The 21,083-nt window shown below is 50.3% G+C and overlaps 1 protein-coding gene and 1 long non-coding RNA gene across 5 annotated transcripts in view; both read left to right on the top strand.

Annotated features, from left to right (window-relative positions):
• Positions 1–12,738, top strand: part of TSPAN32 (tetraspanin 32) — a 35,926-nt gene extending 23,188 nt beyond the window's left edge. For 2 of the 3 annotated variants that reach the window (XM_009637282.2, XM_035892855.1), the window contains 4 exons: positions 5,505–5,606; positions 7,134–7,226; positions 8,830–8,913; positions 11,124–12,737. In XM_009637282.2, the coding sequence (XP_009635577.2) occupies positions 5,505–5,606; positions 7,134–7,226; positions 8,830–8,913; positions 11,124–11,219 (375 nt within the window). In that variant the 3' untranslated portion in view covers positions 11,220–12,737. Of the gene's footprint in view, positions 1–5,504; positions 5,607–7,133; positions 7,227–8,829; positions 8,914–11,123 lie in introns of all 3 variants that reach the window. The other variant, XM_035892856.1, reaches the window with a different exon arrangement.
• Positions 12,739–12,977: 239 nt separating this feature from the next.
• On the top strand, positions 12,978–19,260 carry LOC118452137. Of its 2 annotated transcripts, XR_004841801.1 has the most exons (3): positions 12,978–15,398; positions 16,161–16,260; positions 16,398–19,260. It is a non-coding gene; the product is annotated as an uncharacterized LOC118452137 (long non-coding RNA). The 2 variants fall into 2 exon arrangements; XR_004841800.1 differs by having other exon boundaries at positions 12,978–16,260.
• Positions 19,261–21,083: the final 1,823 nt, after the last annotated feature.

Genomic DNA, 21,083 nt, shown 5'->3' with positions numbered 1-21,083 from the left:
TCCTGACAGCTCCTTTCGTTATGTTCTCCTTGAGCTCCAGCTCTTCAGAGAGATTTTTGGCCAACAGCTGTTGCAAAGATGGCTCACTGGGTAGGTCTTGGGCTGCTTTTCTCAGTATGAGACTACATTAGTTTTCCAACATATATGTCCTGGTTTTGGCTGGGATAGAGTTAGTTTTCTTCATAGTAGCTAGCATAGTGCTGTGTTATGGATTTAGTACTAGAAGAATGTTGATAACACACTGATGTTTTTAGTTGTTGCCAAGTAGTGCTCAGACTACTTGAGGACTTTTTGAGCTTCTCCTGCTCAACCAGGTGCATAACAAGCTGGGAGGGGGCACAGCCAGGACAGCTAACCCAAACTGACCAAAGAGCTATTCCATACCATAAAATGTCATGCTTGGGAGGAGTTAGTTGGTCGGGGGCTCGGAGAGTGATCGCTGCTTGGGACAGGCTGGGCATCAGTTGGTGGGTGGTGAGCAATTGCATTGTGCATCATTTGTTTTGTAAATTCTGTACATTCTCTTACCATTCTCATTATTACTATTATTATTATTTTCTCTTATTAAACTATCTCTATCTAAGCCCACGGTTCTAACCTTTTTTTTTCTTCCTGATTCTCTCCCCCATCCCACTGAGGGAGGGGGAAGTGAGCGAGTGGCTGCGTGGTGCCGAGTTGCCAGCCGGGTTAAACCATGACAATATATCAACGTGGCTAGGTCAGGTTACCTAGGCATGGGTGTTTGCTGTCAGTGGGAGGGGGATTTGTTGACACCTCTGGCTTGCAAAGGGATCAGGAACCGAAGGCTGACCCCCTCGTCTGATCTTTCTGTTCCAGATCCAGCTACAGGTAAAAGTTATCCTTGACAAATAACCCAAGTAAAAAATGTCAATTTACCTCTTGAAGGAGGTAAGACTGAAATTTGTTTTAGTTTCTAATAGCCAAGGGCAAGAACATTAATGGCTTAGAGTAAATGCCTTCCTGCAGTCATAAATTCTGCTTCTTGGGGGATAAAGGATTTGGAGGATGATAAACAATCTCAAAATTCCTTCTTTCTTTTACTTTAAGTGCAAAATGCTACTCTGTTGAGTCAGCTGCATCAATCTCGGTGGTGGTTTTCCATTTGTTGTATCCAACAACCCATCAATATCATCCCTAAATGAATGTTTCATTAAGGAATGCAGACAGAAATGGGAGGCAGCAATTATTTGACTAATTTAGAGCTGGAACATTTCACCCAGCATCTTCCAGGAAAAGAATGACTGTAAGGTGTGACCTCCATATCACTTAACCTGGAGATTTTTCTTGAGCCAAAGCCCATCTTCAGCTCTCGGTGTTTTTTACTGATGAGCATCGCAGGTGCAGTCCCCTTCCCAAGGGAGGGCTTCACCCAGTAATATTCCTCCAGCAGTGGGTCACAGTTGACCATAATGATGCTACTGTTTGTGGGGGGGTAAGACCTCTCAAAAAGAAGCCCAGGCAGACTTTCTCATCTCCAGCTGTATTGGTCCATTGCATTGGTCCGTGTCCAAATCAAGCGATGGGGCACGGCTGTGGCTTCCTTAAAGTGTGTTATTAATGGTTATGTCAGCATAACCATTCAAACAGCAACCTGTTGCTTAACTGTGAGAGAAAGCACCCTGATTATTTTAATGGTTTTTTTTTTTTCTCCAACACCTGGTGTAAGAAATGGCAAAAGAAAATTATTTTGAGGCAATGGACTGAAAGCTGCCCATCAGTGGAGTGCATGATGGGAATCTGAGGATGGCGTGTAGCAGTGCTGCAGGCTCGCTCTTCTGGAGCGTGAAGCATGCCCATGTCCCAGATCAAAGGAAAATATACGGATGAACTTGCATCTGCTGGATAAAATAATGATGCAGATAAAGCTAGGTCATGAAACCACCTGGTGACTTTGTCTCATGCTTTCAGGTTTTATTTTTTACATCATTAGGCATGCATGACTTAGCATGCCATTTTTGGCTGGATAGACACTGCCATGCGTGACCGGTGCTTCAGAGCTTGGCTGCAGCTCTGAGTATTAGCATAACCCCATCCCAGGCAGAAAAGTTGCTAAGATGATGGTTTGTTAGTGCAATCTTTTTTGCTCTTGCATGTCTCCGTTGTTAAACCAGACCTCTTCTATAATTTGTGGCACGATCTCCTGCACAGACGGAAACAGCCAGTGATGCGTACTCAGATTTAGTACCTTATACCTCTTCTGAAATATTTAAATGAGAAAGCTCTCTGCAGTAATCTTTGAAAACAGACTGCCACATTGTATGAAGACAGCAATTTTCCCCTCCGAAATCAAATGATCCTAGAAAAAAATCAGAAAGATGATGTGGAGGAACTACAGTCAATTCACTCTTTAAAAAATGGGTTTGTAGTTTGATGTTCCCTTACCAGGACCTGAATAGCGTATTCAGATAATAGCTGGATATAAATGCTAGATATAATTGCTAGATAAAAATGCTGAGAACATCTTAACAGCAAATTGTACTCTTGGGCTTGCCCAGACACACATTCTAAAAGGAAATGATTGCTATAAACCATTTTGCACTTAAACCTTTGTGCTTTCAGTTCTTGGAGGCTGCTTGACAAAATGGGGGGGGAAATCAGTGAATAACTGAAGTCAGCTCCCAAGCGAGCTCAGACACAGGGTGCAACTGAAGTCTTCCGTAGTCATTACGTACCTGGGGATTACCCTGATCATCATCACCGTCACTGTAGTTGAGCTGGCTGAGAAACAGTGACTGCTCGTGGTTCCTTCCCTTTTTGTTTCCAGCAGTTGCAATTATTTTCTGACATAGCTTTGTGATAAAAATCTTGTTCCTTCGATTCTTTCCCAGCCACTCTTTTCCTTCAAGCAGCCTTCGTCTCAATGTTTGATGTCATTTCAAGGTACCTAAAATAATGAGGAAGGTGCAAATGTGCACCACAATCAGGCAGGACCCTCTCCTGGTCAAATTGATCCTCTGGTGGTTTCACGCAGCCAGCCGGAGCTTGCCACGGAGCTGGTAGGGGCTACAGGCAGTGGCCAGCAGCTGCCAACATCTGGGCAGCTCTCCTGCCCTCCTCCCAGGCAGCTTAATGCAGCACGGCCACCTGAGAAGCTGCTGAGGGGGACATCAGCCCCAGCTGGGCCCTGAGGCTTCTTATTATCAGGACAAACCACTAATGAGCATTGACCTCCCCGTGCAGCGAGTGGGTTCTGGTGGCGCGGTCAGGGCCCGCTCTGCGTCTAGGGAGCCCGCGACGGTCTTTGCGGATGAAACGTCACTGGACAAAATCTCGTCTTACCTTGGTTTACGTTGAAGCCAGTTGTGAAGTAAGCAGCCAGATCCGGCCCAAAACTTGCAGTGGTCAAAGGAGCATTTTTCCAGTCTCTTTGAGGTTTTGTGGAACGTGCCCAGGCAAGGCAGAGGGCTTAAAACTACCTGGCCCGGCATTTCCTGGCATTTCCTGGCCCAGACCTTAACTCCTGGATTGCTTTCAACACTAGAACCCTTGCTTGAACCTGGCAATTTGCTTGTACTCCTTTTTTACTTGTGGTTTTTTTTTTCTTTTAGTCATTGAAATTTTGGCCTTTTGGAGGGAAGCTCAGCATAGTGAGCCTAATGATAAATACGAAAAGGCAAAAAAAAATTGCACCTGCAGGGCCATTACCTTACCGAGATCCATACGTATGTTGTCACAACACAAAATACTTTTTATTCCTGCATCTTTGATCAGGGTTGGGATATGCAAAAGGTGACAATTTCTTGGGCTGAGAAGCCAGCTGCTCTGTTCTTCCTTCCTTCCTCAGCAACACAAGGCCACAAGAGGAGGTCAAAATACTATTATTTTTTTATTATTATTAATCCAATTCTTCAGTGGAAATGGACACTCTTTTTATTGAATCCATTTATTTAATTGCTGCTGCTGGAAAGCTATTTCATGGCCTGCAAGAAGTTAGAAAAGCTTGGATGTTTTCCTTTTTATTGCAGTTTAAGGTTTGCTCAGGGGAAGGATGGTGCACAAGTCTGCTAGAGATCTTGTTTTCCTGCTGCGCCCATCCCGCTCGATGCCCCCTGATACACGGAGGTGACAAAATGGGCATCCTCACCAGTGGGGGACAGCTCAGCATCGCACACCTTGCTGCTGAGGATTTTTTCCTTGGCTCAGAATACCTGTGCCCTGTCTGTCATCAGTCCTCTCTCGTTAAAGCTGGGTTGCTCCTGCCTCACCGATCGCTCCGTGACAGGCGATGGAGCGGCCTGGGGGGATGGCAGCTTTGCTGCAGGTAAATGCAGAGAAAGCCCCAGGTCCCTCCACTTCTATGCCATGTCGAGAGCTGTGGAAAATATTCCAATGTGAGCCTTTAAACTCTGTTCCTGGCAGCACAGAGCTGACTCGGATACAAGTAATCTTCTCAACCTCCCTCTCTCCCCTCCCTGATTACCAGCCTCTGTTAGTTGCTTGCATTTTGGACAGCCAGGTGGGGTAGAGCACTATTGCAGTGATGATTGCAATCGCCTCGAATGACCCCGGTTTCACCCCCAAGCACACAGTGTTGGGATTTATTTTTTTTTTTCCCCAAGAGTACTTTCCAAGCACGGGCCCTTAAGACTGAGCTGATAAGCCTTGCTGAGAGGTGGCCCTGCTCCTGGAGCACCCGTCTCTCCCCGGCCACCCACTCCGTCTGTCTGGCTAATTGATTATTTCCCTTCTGAAAGCCAAGCACTGCCTGCAGGCCTGCTTGGATGGATGCTGGTGAGGGAAGCAAGGGAAAATGAAAGGAAGAAATAAGGTTTTCACTCTGGGCGCTGAAGGCAATTGCCATTTTTTTTCCCTTTGAAACCCGAGCGGGAGTTGGCTGGGATCTGTCAAGCTGCGAGTTCTCACACATTTGGTAAATATTTAGGGTCTGATTCACCACTGAATTGCTCTGTTGGGTTTTTTTGGCTGTCTTCAGAGGAACTCCTCTGTCATTGGGATAACGCCAGCCATCTGAGGTCCTCTCTCCTTTCTGTTTTAGCATCTCGCAGTCATGTGTGCCTGTCCTCACAGCCACCCAATCAGGACAGGGAGACGGTGTCGTCGCTGCCTGGCACTGGTCGTGATGGTTGGACATGATGATCTTAAAGGTCTTTTCCAACCTAGATGATTCTATGATTCTGTAGTCACAGGCACCAGAGTTCTTCTCTGACCCTAAATGCAAGATTGGCCAGAAGCTCCAGCCATCAGCTGGTGAGACCCTGGCGTGATGCCGAAGGGTTCACACGTAGCAGAAGGTGGTACACGTGGAGCATCACAGCCTCTCTCATGGGACTCGCCGATGTGCCCCTTGGTGCGTGGTGGGTTGTACACCGGCTCCTGCTGCTGCATGGTGGTCGCTCGATAGCTGCACTACTTGTCTCACTATATCTGGGAGACCTTCGGGGGGGGTGCGAGAGAAGCGTATTTCCCTCCAGAGATGACTGCAGTCAGTGCTTTTCACGCACAGATCTCTGCTTTCATCGCAGGTGGAAGACAGCGTGATGGATGTGTATGATCTTGTGTATGAGGAGGTGAGGAGGAACGCCTCCAGCTTCAGGAGGCACGAGCTGACTGCCATCCACGAAGCGGTAAGTTGTCTTTCAGCCTTAGCAGAACACCTTGCCCTGGGGTGTCTTCCCAATGGTTTCAGCAGGCTGGGGCCGACGCCTGTGCTCTGCCTCATGGATGCAGCAATGCTCTTTTCCCTTGGGAACCAAGTCCTCCAACCTGCTGTGAAGTCTGCTCCTCCCTTCCTACCCTTCCTTTCCCAGGTTTGACCAGCCAGATTATCAGTGAGAGGAAAGGGCCACCACCTGAGCATCGCTGTGTTGTGAGGTCTTCAAAGCTTCCGCACTGCAGCCGATATTTATGTATTGTCTGTCTCAGCATGCCCTCTGCTGTGCTCCCTATCTGTGGTACCAGACGGTGGGTCTACACCTCTCTGGTGTCCCCGGGCAGGTAGAGAGGGGGGCGGGAATTCCACATTGTCCAGCAGAAATACCAGGACTTGGTTATTTCTGTTTATCCTTGAGCCTATGGCTGAGGAGTACCAGAGGCTACGTGGGCTCTTGCAATGCTGGAGGCTGCTAGCAAGCTCCCCAAAACCACCACCCAGGATGCTGTTGGCACAGGGCACTTCTCTGTAGCTCAGTAGGTGGGCAAGGGGGGGTTGCCCAGAGCGCAGGGAGGATGCTTGCCCTCAAAGCCACAGGAGATAAATGAGGACATCCCCTGTGGTGAGAAACTCCCAAGTCCCCGCTGAGTAAAGGAGATGCTGTCTCCTTGCACAGCAGGGCCTGTTTGGTTAGTGAGTTCATTGCACGCAGCAGAGCTGGACAGGAAGGTCATCTCCTCTCGCCCTGGTTCCAGGCACCTCCCATGCAACTCCCTTTATCCTTCTGTGGTTTTGGAAATCATTGTAACAAGTACTTTCTGAAGCTGTTTTCATCCGCGCTTCTCAAAATGCAGAGAAGGGCAAATGTTTCTCCTTGCAACAATGGTGGTGGCCCCCAGAGCCATGACCAGGTGTGGTGGTGCTTGCTCTGCGGGGTTGCGGAGCAGCATGCCCAGAGTCCCCTTTGGCAAGGAGAACCAGGCATGATACCCAGCTTCATCAGCCATTTATTTTAACAACCTGGATGGAGAAACAGTCCTTCTACTCCTTTCCCCACTGCCCCCCTTCTGCTAGGGCTCCAAGCTGGCTGGTGTCCCCTGGCTATAGGGAACCAGCTCCGCAGTGGGTGTTGCTGGGGACTTGCCCCAGCCCGTGACAAGCACTGGAACCAGGAGTCTGTGCATCCCTGGGTTTTCCAGAGTTGTGAGAACTGAGAGCTGGTGTGACCATGGAGGGAGGGCTTGGCCCTGGCCCCAGGCAGCAGTGCTGGAGGAGCACGGGCAAGTTTGGGGCCATATCCATCCACCTCAGAGTTTAATCTCCATTGCCACAGCTGTCGGTTGCATACTGATGTACTTTGCTCCCTGCAGCCCTGGTTGTTGGGCCCTGCCTGGGGCAGCAGGGAGGAGGGGTGGCCCATCACTGATGCCTCCTGCTGCAGCAGTGGGCAGCAAGCGGGCAGCCCTGGTGGGGAGCTGGCAGACCTCTCCCTCTCTTCCAGTTCCTGTGCTGTGGGAAGCGCTCTCCGTTCGGGGACACGGCCAATGTCGAGCGCAAGACGTGCCTGTCCAGCCAGGTGCGTGATGCAGGACAGGTAAGGGAAAGGTTTCTTCCACCCCACCATGGGGTTGTGCCGCTACTCGCTAATGGTTAAAACGTCACTGGTGTTTAAATGCTAATGAGCATTGTGGCTTTTGCATGTTCGGAGTTGCTAGGGTGGGGGGTTGTTCTGTTGTTTCGGTAAGGAAGCAGCTTGCTCGCTGGAGGAGCCCCGGTGGATCAGCAGATCTCAGACTTGCAGATGCAGTTTCCTTCGCATCTCTGAAAAGCCTTTGAAGTGCTTGTGTTTGCAGCCTGTCACTTCCCTCCAGCTTCCTCCTCATCTCTTGCCTCTTCTGAGAGTGTGAGATATCATGGGCATGTGCCTGAGCTCAGGAAAAAAAAAACCTGTTGGACTTTCCCCTGTGACAGCAGTTTCTGAGGCTTAAAAAGTGTCCCACTAACAACAAACGTGGAATTTGCTGCAATTCCTCTTTCCCAGGGTGTTGAATAGGTATCAAAATGGGAAACTCATGAAGCAGGGTGGCGATGCCCAGCAGCAGCTTCATCAAGTACACTTCATTCCTCCTCTTCACAGTATCTCGGTGAGGCCGATGGAGAAGCTAGCAGCACAAGATTGGTGTGCTGAAGCCACAACATGGAGTCCGTACCCTCTGAGCAAATCTATTGTGATTATTTTTCTTCCACTGGAGCAGCCAAATCAGCTGAAGTGGCTAAAGCTGCCAGCATCAATATGTGTGTTGTCCCTAGGAAAAACAAAACCATGTTGCTACAGCTATACAAAAACATAGTTGTCAGGCAAAGATGTCAAGTGCTAATGGGACGCCACGATGAGCAGGCACGCGTCAGTCCACGGGGCGGTGTTTCAAAGTGCTGCCGCCGGGAGCATCACATCTCGAGGCAGGGTCCAGCTCTGCTCAAAGAGCAGGAAGGGAGAGCAGAGCAAAACCGGCACCGTGGGGGTGACTTCCCCCCTGCTAATGGCTCGCATTTCCTCCGGTGGTGGGTGGGAGGATGCGTTTGGCAGTCTGGGGAACCGCGGTTTGGTAGTTGCAGTGCATTCACTCCCTGGCTTTGAGCAGTCTTACCTCACTCTGCAAATCACTTCTTCAAGGGCATGCTCTTGCATTTTTGAAATGGCTCTCTTGGCCGACGCCTCCTGGATTTCCATGGGGCCGCTGGCATACTTAAGGCTAATGTGTGTTAATGCTTGTGATGCTTTGCAAAGTTGAGCTGCTTGTGAGTATCTTTGGAGAATGTATTTAGCGTTACGGTGTGCTCTGCTTTTCCATCTTTTCCTTTTCCTCTTTCACTTTTCCATTGGGTGGAAAGGAAAAAGTTTGTGCGTGACCACATTACCTTGTTCACACACATCCCCCACAGTCCAAAACTCATCATACCAAGAAAATCACAGGCATTTTGTCAGAATAGAAAATAGACCGCAGGTGTTTGTCATCCCAAGTTGCAGCAAGCAGCAGAGAAAAGGGAAGCTGCCCATGGGGTAGCCCAGCTGTGCAATGCTGCAGCCCCCTCTTGCCTCCCTTCCTTTCTGGGGTTGTGGCAAGGGCTGTTGGGGGGGACGAAGCCCCGCTCCCCAAGCTGCTGCTATGCTGCAAGGGCTGTCTCTCTCCTCCCAGGACTGCCTGCAAGAGATCCAGGACTTTCTGAAGAAGCACATGGACTTTGTCTCCACGCTCCTGGGCATCACCATCGGCTTCACGGTAGCTATGTCTGTTCCTTCACATTTTGGTCCCAAGAGGCAGGCTCCAGCGAGGAAAGCGCGTTCTAAATTAGCCCCCAAGAGGCTAGGGTTTGGGGTGATTTACGAGATGGGCAGCAGGGAAACAAGCAGTGGTGGACACCACCATGGAAATTAGGAAAGGGCCAGGCCCTGACTTGGCTAGGCTGATGGATGGAGGGGTTTTCCTGCAGGAATAGGCTCACTGCACAGTTTGTCTGCCCAAACAAGGCGTGGCAGCAGGGAGCAGTGGGAGTGGGCTGGAGCAGTGTTTGCATTTCATACACCTGCATGTCTTCTCCTGCAAGCGAGAGGCCATGTCACCTGGCGCAGGGCTTGCGGATCAGTTAGGAAGCCAGCAACAATTGCAGAAAAGGAGATACAGTAAAAGCTCCGTATTTTAGGAAACTTGCTGCCTCTCCTTGCCCAGCGCTCGCTGGCTGCCTCCCAGCTCAGCCTGGGAAGTAGCTGTGTGCAGCCGGAGCTGGAAGGTCTTGAAAGCTACTGAGCACCAGCAGTGGAGCTGGAGAGCTGTGCAGGAAGGGAAGGTCTCATCCTAGCAGTGACCACTAAAGAACCCAGTCAGGTCCATCTCGGGCAGCAGGTGGGTGAAGCACGTGCTCATGAGGAGCAGGCTGCAAAGGAGAGGAGCAGAGCGTGTTGCCTGGGCTCCCAGGCGCCGCCTCTGAAGGAAGATCTTGCAGAAGGAGGGCTAAGATCTTCTTTGGAGGATGGCTTGTGTAGAAAGGGTCTGTACTGAATTTGTGAGTCTTACTTGGGGGAGGACAAAAGAAAATTAATTGCTGCGAGAGGAGCGTGTCCTTCAGTGGTGAGGGGGCTTGGTGGCTGCATGGGGACAGTCCCTTCGGTGCTGGAGAGTGCTGCCAATTAAAACAAGCTTGCTTGTATGAGTGGCCACCCACTGCTTGGCAGAGGTGCATCACTGTCCTTGCCTCTACATGAGGGCCTTGCGTGTGTGATGAAGCATGCCAGGAAAGGGTACACGCCAGGAGACCCATTCCTTCATCACCAAGGGAGGTTTGATCTGCTCTGGTACCTCCCTGCTGCTCCCCAGCTGGGGTGACCTTTCCTGACTCAATGTGTCTTTGGAGATTGTTTTGCCACTTGTGCCCACCTGGGCACAGTTATGGGTTAGAAGGCTCTTCTAAATAAAACCCAGAGGAACAAATACTTCTGCATTTTATGCTGTTAGTAGTGAATGAGGAAAACCATTGGGCATTGCTGTGGAGGTATAAATGTAAAGTTGTGTGTGAATATTTGGTGTGGCTTTCTAATTTTTCTCAGGTATAGGAGGAATTTCACTGCAGCTATATTCAGACAAAAGCAGGAGCGTTTTTATTATATATATTTTTTTTTTCACAGCTTGATGCTGTGGCTAGATAAGGTGGCTGTCTTTGAAGCGCGTACAGGAGGAAATCTCACTGCAGGGCTCACTGTTGTGATGGCAGGATGCAAAGGGAGAGCACGCTGATGCTATAGCTGCTCTGATGTCACTGTCCCTCGGCCAACGGCACACGCACGCCCCCAGATCAGGCTGCAAGCAAAGGTGCTTGCATGTTAAGGCAGAGCTTGTAGGAAATAGCACCTTGTCAGAGCCCTTGCTCTCCTTCCCTTCCAACCGTGTCACTCCTGATGTGAGATGCACCAGGCAGGGTGTCACAGCGCAGCGGCGCTATCCTGTCCCCTGCACGTGCATGGCAGGGGGTGGGTTTTGCTAGGAGGTTTTCCATTTTGTTGCAGCTTTTGCTCCAAACAATATATAAGGTTTGGGGTTTTTTTTTCTCCCTATATTATCTTCACAAGAGGCTTGTGAGAGGTACAGTTGTTTTCATAGAGGAATGCTTTGTGGCAGGAATTTGAAATCTGAATTTCCTGGTTTCACCTCATTTCTTGGTATTTTTAGGACCAGGTTTGAGCCATACCGTGCTAATTCCAGTTGGGTGCTTTAACTGCATGTTGGGGTTTTTTTTTTTTCTTCTCCCATGTTGGAATCAGTGTTCGCCATTTTAGTGGAAAACTGCTCTCCTAAGAAAAATGTGGCATCCTGATACATAAAATGAGAAGTGCCGAGTGGACTAACAGGCAACACTTATGATCACTTATTTGCACAGATGGAACACCATAATCAGTTCAGCATCTAATTGTGTGCCCGCCTCATTTATTTGCTTTCAGGTTTACGGGATGATCCTGACTTCATTCCTCTGGTTCTCCATCCACTTCAGCAGCAACCTGGACCGGAAAGGCAAATACATCCTGCGGGAGAGGTAGAAACCCATCACCTGGGCATCCCTACCAGGTGGGGCCCAGCTCTTGGTGCAGGAAGATGTCTGAAGGTACCCACAAAATCCCCTGGGAAGGCGTTGTGTGGGGTCAGGCGGTGGGACGTGTGGCGTGTGTTTCCCTTTCCTGCGCTACTAGCTGTCGTGCATTTCCAAGCCGGTCAGAGCAGCCGATGCTCTGAGGAGGAGCAGTTCCACACCTTCACCGAAAACAGGCAAGGACTGAGGCACGCACCTGGGCTGGGAGGTGCAGATCGCTTCGCCAGGGGACACAAAGAGCCCCTTAGGACAAAAATGGAGAGAAAAGCCCAGCAAAAATCACAGCATTAAACCGAACTTCTCTTGTGCTGTCATCTGAGCTGCTCCCCGTTGACCCCCAAAGACGTAATGCTTCCAGGAGGATGGCTTTGCATCGCAGCCCAGGGCCGATATTGTGCTATCAGCAAATAGATGGACACCAAGTGTGTCATTGCTGATGGGAAACGTGCTCTCCCAGCCTGGACACTCGTAATGATCGACTTTGGGCACGTTTCTGACCATGCTCGAGTGTGTAGGCGTCCGATGACCAACGACTGTTTTTTTTTTTCCCCTGTTTTCAAATATTGCCAGACTTAAAGAGCTTTTGGTAGAGTTCGGGGGGGGGGGGGGAATCAGAAAGTAGTGCATGAGCTTTGAAACAAATGGCTGGCGTAAGGACGTATCCTGCTGTTACTCCACCTTGCTGATGCAGTACACCATTATTTTTTTAATTCATAGGATTTAGTCAGCCTCCTAGAGCTTGATGCCACACTGATTTCACAGGGGCTCGTTCAACTCCCCAGCCTTAGCTCTGTGTTTATCCAGCTTTGCTAACCCACCGCACCGCTCCGCAATACAAAAGGACTTTGATATTACACATACACGCAGGGCTGAAGTTTAAATCTGTAAGAGAACAGGACTGATCTCTAGCCAGGTCAAACAATACAATGTTCAACTCCACGTCCTCTTTACATCACTTTATCAATAATAAACAGAAATTTAGAACACGTCAATCAGCTGAAGAACTCTACTTTCTGTCTAGCTCAAATGCCAGCTCCCAGGCGTGCTCTGCCCTCATTGCAAGGAGGCAGAGCTGCTTCTGAGCTGAAACCCCATCCTTGCCATAGATTTAGTACCTGCTGGGACCCCTGCCGTAAACTATACGGCTACGTGAAATGTCTGTGGAACCAGCAACAGCTTTCACGCCTCTCCTTCGTTGTGGTTTTTAGCCATGAAAAACAGTGAGTAGATATTTTTTTATTGAGATAAATGTGGAAACCCCCATGCTGGTGTTCAGGATGGGTCCTGGCCCTCAGGCAGGGGATGCTGCATGTGCAAGAACAGCAGTACAGCATACAGCACCTGGTTAGCACTGGGACATGGCTGTAAATACCTTGCACTGGAAAGACTTGCTCTGGATCACAGAATGGCAAGGGTTGGAAGGGACCTCGGGAGATCACCCAGTCCAACCCCCCTGCTAAAGCAGGTTCACCTAGAGCATGTCACACAGGACTTTGACCAGGAGGGCTTTGAATATCTCCAGAGAAGGAGACTCCACACCCCCCCTGGGCAGCCTGTTCCAGTGCTCCGTCACCCTCAAAGTAAAGAAGTTCTTCCTCATATTCAACTGAAACCTCTTCTGCTTCAGTTTGTGCCCATTGCCCCTTGTCCTGTCACTGGGCACCACTGAGAAGAGTCTGGATCCATCCTCATGACATCCACCCTTAAGATATTTGTATGTGTTGATGAGGTCCCCTCTCAGTCTTCTCTTCTTCAGGCTGAACAAGCCTAGCGCTCCCAGCCTTTCGGCTCTGGGGGCGAGGGAAAGGGCTGTTGTTCCTCATCCCACTCCCTTGGAACCGGTGAAGCTCTGCCATTGACTCCACTGGAAGCCGGATCAAGTTCAAACTCTTCCAGAGTGTTACTCAAGCTACCTCCTGGCAGTCACCAACGTGCCTGAGCCTAGCAGGGATTTAGTGGTGATGTGCACTGGCCAACATACCCACTTCCTAGCAGTGGGAAAAGATTCACGTCCATGTATATATGTACTGTTAAGTACATTGCTCTCTGGAGAGAGACAGTCTCCCTTGTGAGCTCCAGCTGCTCTTGTCCGGTTGCTATTGTTATTGCTCAGGCCAGCTGGCAGCTCATGTGACTCATGGTTGCTTCAATAAAGATTAATTTCTTGCAGAAGGCTGTCATTCCTTCTCTTTTCCTGCTGTGCATATGAGGCTGCCTGCATTGATCAGGGGGTTTGCGTCATGGAGAGCCCTCAGTAATTCTGTCAGTGCTGGGAGGAGATATTCCCCAGGCAGATGGTGCCCGCCTGTCCCAGCAGCGTGCCGTAGCACCCGAGAGGGAGAGGATGGCCTTGGTCCTTTGGAGGAAAAGGAGCTGCTCGTCAGCCTTGTCCTACCCTCAGCCAGCCACTGGGGCAGCAGGCAGGTACCTCGCAAGCAGTAATGCAAGCAGGGGTAAGGAAAAAAGCTTAAGGATGCATTTAAGCAATAAAGGCAGGAGTGTTTATAGGAAAAAAACATCTCTACAGTTTCACTTTTTTTGAGCACTATGTAGACAGGTCTTGCCCACCCCTCTGTGTTGGCTGGACAACTGATGATGTTCTGCCCCATCAAAAACCACTGGAGATCCAGCACATCAGCAGAGCCTATGTTATTGGTGGGGGTTACCTGCTTAAGCCTCATCAACTAGTAGAAAAGATCTCTGCTAAAGCTTCCCCACCAGGACTGCTAAAGCTTTAGGTGCCCCTCCTTCCTGGGTCAGTTTTTTAATGTAAGGGGATGAGGCATACACATGATAAAGAAACCTGAAAGGCTATCGTGTCCCCCTCCCCGGCTCTTGTTTCCCTTGAATCGCTTGCAACCACTGAAACGTCATCAGAAGCAAGCACCTTTCCAGCACTGCCCATGTAGATGTGCGTAGCTGCTGTTTTCACACCCGTGTAATGATTGCTGCTGCTTGCGGCAGGGATGAGGACATGACCTGCACCAAACCATCTCATAAGGTGATAATGCACCTGGAGAGTCATCATTTCTTTTTCCCAATAAGCAGGAGACTGGAGGAGTGCAATTTCTTGCCAACCATGGGAATTAAGGTCATTTTTTTGGTAAAAAATACTCCAAAAAACCATAATTAAAAAAAAAAAAAAAAAGCAAAGCTTTTTCTGTGTGTATACACTGGCCATCTCATGATCTTCATTCCCATTTCACCGCTGCCAGGGTTCCCCTGCAAGGAGCAGCACCTTTAATGCGAGTGGGTGGCAGAGCAGTGCCCGGCCGGACGCGCTCTCCTTCCGGAGCTCGTGCTGTGTCTGGCGGCAGGGGCTCCTGCTGCCCTGCGATGGCACCCCGTTGTCATTTTCAGGAGCAGCAAAGCAGATACCTTCGATGACTCAGCTTTTAGAAACCTGTTGCAGAAAAGTGCCGCATTACCATTTTGGTCGTAGTCGTAGAAATGGCAGCACCGGGGGCTGGCTGGCTGGAAGCTGCGAGGCAGGCAGGTGTCGGGTGGGTTTTTTTACACCTGTGCCCACAAAAAATCCCTGTCCTGCAGTCAATGTGCTTGCACTTACCAGTCCGTAATTTGCTGCTTGCTATGGGCGGGTTACAGCTCTTCTGCGACCAGAGCAAAACCCCAGGAACCTATTTGTAAGCACCGACAAGATTTACCCAGTGTTGAAAAGAGTAAGAGAGAGATTTTGTTGGGTTAAGAGCATGCAGTTGAGCAGTGGGGATACAAAGCCAGCAGCCAGGCTAGGAAACACCTGCAGACCCGCTGAGCCTTCCCGGGGCTTGCACAGGCAGAAGCCAGCAGTTACAAGCATGTCAACACTCCAACTCCAGTAGGAAAGAAATCCCTATTTATGTAGGCATAGGCAAGAACAAAAAAGAAAATCAAAGAGATACCAAAGGTGCAAAGTTAAATATTTCATTGTGAATTGGCTCCAATTAGTTGTCAGTTAAGCTCCAGCAATTATCAATTAGTTCTGCTAAGGCCAGCTGGGCAGTGGCAGATTGGCCTCTATGGGTTGTGCTCATGTGTTACCCTTTTCCTTTTATTTTAGACAACCCCCCCAGCTCTAACTAAGGGTCTGAGAAGAGGGAGCAACCTCAGGCCAGGCAATTACCCACAGGTAATACTGGGGAGCATCAGTCTGTGCTAGCAGCTTGAAGCCTTTTGAGCTGCTCTCCATCCTTCATTGCCCACGCGCCGCTTGGGTCCTGCTCTGCCAGCGTGAGCATGAATCTCCCCAGAGGCTTTATGTGGGGCTCACCGTGTGCCCGGGGGTGGCCCAACCACAGCTTGCTTACAGCCCATGGGAGCCTTCCCAGTGCCTGCTCCGAGGGCAGCAGATGCCGCTTTTTCTCATGCGGAACTGCAGGTGAGCAGGGCGCAGCCTTGCGTAGCAGCTGAGGATGCTCAGGGCTTCTGCAAATCGGGTTTTTCAGTACCCTGAAAAAAACTTGAGGACCTCGGAGCACTTGTGAAAAGCCCAGGTTAAGCAATTTCCTGACTCTCTAGAGGGATTTGGTGGTGAGGACAGTGGGAATCTTTCAGCCTTGTGGTGTGCTGGCTTGGCTCCAAAATGCGTTGCTGTTTCCTGCCCTACTAACCGCGTGTCTGCCAGTTCCCACTGCTGACAAAGCCCAGCTTCCTCATGCCACAGCCCCCTTGCTGCGCAGCTCCGGCTCGCGCCTGCAGCGAGCTCCTAGAGGAGACACTGCTGGGCGAGTCCTTCCAAAGCCTTGCAAGGCGGTAAGTTTGGGTGGACCTTTGCAGCACTGGGGTGGGAAGGAAGCCACCTCCTGCCAAGGTAAAGCTGCGTTTCTGAGCTGCAGACATAGGAAATGGTTTTTTGAAGAAACAGTTGATAGACATAGCTTTTTATAACCAGGTGCAGAAGCAATGCATTTGCAAAAGCAGCTCTCCTCTAGAAACACAGCCAGAGGTGGTAGATGCTCCACGCAGATTCCCGCCAGCACAGCCGGAGGCGGGTAAGGTCAGAAGCTGCTTTGAATACACGGTCGGCTCACACATGCCCTACCACTGTCACATGAAGTGTCACTGCAGTTCACTCTTTTAACAAAATACTATATCGGGCTGAAAAGGGATTTTTTTCTTAACCGTGTAGTTCCTCTTCTGGGAGGCTGAGTGACCGGCAGTGAGCATCAACCTCGTCTGCTGAGAGACGTAGCACCAGGTGGGACGGTGGGGGCGAGCACTGGAGCGAGGAGGGGGAGCCCCGGAGCTGCCTCGGAGGGTGTTTTGGAAAAACACATGTGGTGCATGCTTTGCAGTGACGTGCGGAAAACGGACTCCACAATCTGTAAGATTGTAAAGTAGGTATGTTTATTCAGCGCTGGGCAGCACGGGGGGTAGTCCCACCAAAGTCGTGCGCGCGTGTGTGGTAGCTTGCCTTGAAGTTCTACGACAGTGTTACATATACATAAGATTCCCAAATACACCTATACATATGCATGACTTGTCCTTGCTTCGTATTAAAATTAGCCCCAAGAAGTCGTTTCCATAAACTCCTCCCAACTGTGCTTGCACAGTGTCTCCTGGTGGTGGTCGTGGGGGTCATGGGGGATGAAGGCCGATGATTCCTCTTCGTCACCGCTAGTAACCCCTTGTTCTTGCGCAGACTCAGTTGCTCCTTGGCTCTTGTCCAAACTACAGGGTCGGTTTAGCTGGTTCTCAAGGCAACTTCTCGGTTCTTATCAAGAACTTGTACAATAGACAATAGTGAGAAGATGTTGCTTAAAACCGTGCTCTACTAGGATCCCCTTTTTGGCAGCTTTCAGCCGGAGCTGCCAGGCCCGTAACTGGCCGCAGGCCTGATGGGGAGGCTGCCCCACGCTCTGCCGGGCTGTCCCTCTCACCCCCAGAACAAATCCAGCGCTATCTTTAGTCCCCCAGCATTTTAGGGGTCCGTCAAACAAATTAATGCCCGGGGCCAATCTGCATGTCTACCACTACCAGGGGGGCATGAGGAAAAAACCAAAACATCTCTTTATCTGGAAGAGGTACAGGGCGGTCGCTGAGCTTGTGAGGAATCTGCACATCTTGGGAGAAATACTTTCAGCCAAGCCCAGCGGTGCCCACCCACAGCTAATAGCCTCCTGTCTACCAGATGCTATTCCCTTAGACTCCAGCAAGCAAAAAGGAAAGGTCCTTCCCTGCGTTTTGGCTGGGATGATGCATGTCCCTGTGTCGCTGTCCCTGAGTCGCTCTCCCTGGAGACACGGGCAGCTGGCTGGCTGGGTTGTTTATGTTATCCCAAGGCAAAATCCCCTCTCCCTCCCCTCCGGCATCACTAAGTGCTATTGTTTAACCCCCGTGTGCACCAGCTTGCTCACGGATGGGCTCACTTTCTTTTTGGCCCCGTTACATCAGCAATAAGCTATCCTAGTCTTTATTCACCTACCGATGAATTATACATTGATTATACAACAGCAGCTCTCTGCATGGATGGGCTGGGCTCTCGCTCTCCCACGTGGCATCACGCAAAGCGCAGCTCAGCCCAGCTGCGGCTCGGCCCTCCCTGATGCCCTGAGGAAAATGAACGTTCACTTTCCGGGCTCGCAAGCAGCAGAGCCTGAGCTGAGAAGACGGAGCGTCTGGGCTGGATGGGGAAGCACGCTCGGGTTTGCTCTCCCTCTGCCACAGCTCCGGTGGGAGCTGACGCTGTCCTTCCCCACTGCCCCCTGCTTTCCCCTCCTCTCTATATAACCTGACCCATCGCCATAGACACGTTGACATAAATATTTAAAGACGGCAGAGAGACAGACCCCGCAGACGGGAACCGTTTGCTGAGTTCATTAGAAAGAGGAACTTCAGATGCAGCTACAGGTCTCTGCTTGCCGCATCCTGGCCCAAAGGCTGCGAGGCAAACGTAACCCCCCCGGGGTTATCGGTGCTTCGGCTGAATTTGCAGAGCTGGGCACAGGGATTTTCGGATGAGCAGCACCCACAGAAAACATATTCTGGAGAGGTCCCCTTAGATATGTGGATGAGGTTCTTAATATTATTTTTTCTACTCAAAATGAAGGCGTTGGCTGGCTCCCCAGGGGCACAGGGGGGCCTCTCCTGAGGCGATGGAGCCCTACTTTCCCACTGCCATAGGCCAGCCTGTGCCCTGCCGCTTGCCCTTGCTCAGTCCCTGCCTTGAAAAACTCCATTGTGGGGTGTTGGCAGCCTAGGAAATTATTCTTACATGCTCTGGGACTATTAGCCTCCTTTAGGATAGATTTCTGAGCTTCTTTTCATGCAGCTCCAAAATGTCCTATTTAAAGATTTTTGGTGATGCTGCTGTTGGTTTGGGGTTTTTTTTACCACCACAGGTAAATTGGAAATCTAAGCTATTTCTGTCATATTTCCCACAAGAAAATAAGATTAAGTGGTTAAAAGCTAACTAGGACTTCACCCGTAAAATGACGTTCATTTTATTCCCACAGTTTGTCCATCATTTTTGCGCTGGCTGGGAGGAGGGCAGGGGGGTTGCCACGCAAACCCGAGCCACGCAGCCTGGAGTACCACGTCAGCGGCCATCCCGCAGTCCCCAGCAGGTGAGGGACTCCCATCTGCTCTCCCAAATCTCCTGGAGACCCTGGGTGTTCGGATGTTTAGAGCCTGCCTCAATGCTCATCGTTTCACACCCCTGGTCGCCAGCCCTCCAGGCGGAGGTGGGAGGTGATGAGGATGACGGTCTGTCCTCTCCTCTCATCACTCTCCATCGCTTTCTATAAAACACAAGGGGTTTTAAGGTGGAGCTGCTGGAAGGCTGGCAGGCATCTCCCCGGGAGAAGCAGGCTCGAAGTCCCGGGGACTGGGCTTGCCGAGTCCTGCTGGGAAGGGATGGCCGACCAAAGCCGGGGCTGGGAGGTGGCTCAAGCCGCGTTGGCTCCAGCGTCCCCCGGTGAATCATACCCATAGAGGTCAGCTGCACCAGAACCCGCCAGCATGACGCTGGCTTTTAGAAAAACAGGTTCACAGAAACCCCCCGACAACCCAAGCCCAGCAGACAGAGGAAAAACACCGCAAGCGCCTCCACTCGCTGCTGCTGCTTCGCTCTGCCTGCAAACCCAATTGCAAAAGCAAATTCAGATGGCTGCTGGTGGGGGGGTGCAGGGGGATTTTTTATTATTTTTTTTTTTCAACTTTTTAGAGTTCACTTTTTTCTTTCAGTGATGCAAGGCTTGGGAGGGAGGGAGCTTCTTCACAGGCCTGCCTGCAGCTGGCTGCTCTGTAAACGACTGTGCGTTAGCACCAAGCCCTGCCGAGCGCTCAAACTGAGCCCATCCTCCTCAAGAGCCCTATTCATAGCGCTTACACTCAATACTGGCATGTGACACCGCCACATGAACTGAATTTGTGCAAATTAGTTTTACTTATTTATACAGCAGCATTTTATAAAGAGCTGATAAAGCCGCTGAGAGTCGTTGAAACGCAGTTCTGGTACTTCATGGACTGTACAGCAAGTGGTACAGCATGACAAAGGAATATACAACCTCTGAAAGCACCAGTAATCTTGGGAAACAGTATATGTTATCATGACACTCTGCCATCGTGCTGGGACTTTTTTCCTCCAGTACATTAAGGTCAAAGTTTTCAAATGTACCCAGCTGAGCTGCGTAAAAGAAACACAGGAGAAGCAAAAAACACCTTGGACAAAGCTTGAAACCCTTTTTCGCTTCCAAATTTTGGAGAGGGTATGGCCAGATGGGTGAACCCAGTTTACACTGCAACTTGGAGCTACTCGATACAGGAGGTGGTGGGGCTGTGCCCCTGCTCCCCCTGCCACAGCCACATCTGCACCTGAACCCTGGCCAGAGCCACATCTGTACCTCAGCCCTTCCAACACAGCCTGAAGGAAGGTCCCAGAAACAGGACTGAGAATGTTTATTTCTCAGTTTCCTTTTTTTTTTTTTTCCCACTTACCAACAGAAGAGGGGAAAAAAGGGAGAAAGCAAGAAACGAAAAGCAACAGTGACAAAAAATGAAAGCAATCCTGAGCTCCCTGGAAGCAGATTCAATGCCAACTTTGTGGCAGTGATTGCAGCTGGGGTTGCCCGCTCTCCAGCGCACAAAAGTTGATTTGAGAGTCGTTTTCCTTTGCAGCCAGCTTTCCACTGCTGCTGAAGGCCTCACTGGTTTGCAGCTGGTTCCTTCCTCTCCCTCACACAGGCTCTCCCAGCGGCACCTTCGAGAGCTTTTCTGGAAACAGCCACCTACGTGCATGAGAGGCTCCTTGGTTCATGTAGCCTCCCATCTTCAACCTCTCTGTTTGGTTGCTGGGGGGAGCGGTATTTTTGTTTTAATATTTATATCTGGAAAGGATGAAGGCGCAGAAAAAAAGATGCTGTGGGATGCTATGATGTAGCAAGTGAGCAGCTTTGGGGTCCTGTCGTTATCCTTCAGATTGATGAGCAGGAGCCACACAGGATTATGGCTATTGCCATAACCAGATGGCTCGTACTGATAATTTGGGACAACGGTTACAGGCATAAATAGCCTTGTGAACCTCCGGGTTCGTTGGTAAGGCTGGATGAGTGCATGTGGCTTAGAGACAAAGGGTTTATGCATCCGTGGCAAGCCTGCAATTGGGGATGTACTCAGCATAAGTAACTGGGAACGGGGCCAACTTCTATTCATCCCCAGAGCGCCAGGGGCTGTTGCTGAGGGGCAAAGAAGGGTTTGATGAACACAAGGGAGGGCTGGACCAACTCATCTCTGAGGGCAATGGGATGATTTTGGAACAAGTTGACTCATTTTTCGATGTACACGTGTAGGAAATGTGTGCTTACCTAACAGCACA

This window comes from Egretta garzetta, unplaced genomic scaffold (assembly GCF_000687185.1).
Source record: "Egretta garzetta isolate BGI_Z169 unplaced genomic scaffold, ASM68718v1 scaffold44, whole genome shotgun sequence".
Taxonomy (NCBI): domain Eukaryota; kingdom Metazoa; phylum Chordata; class Aves; order Pelecaniformes; family Ardeidae; genus Egretta; species Egretta garzetta.
Note: the sequence above shows the minus strand (reverse complement) of the source record. Positions and strands in the feature narration are given on the sequence as shown.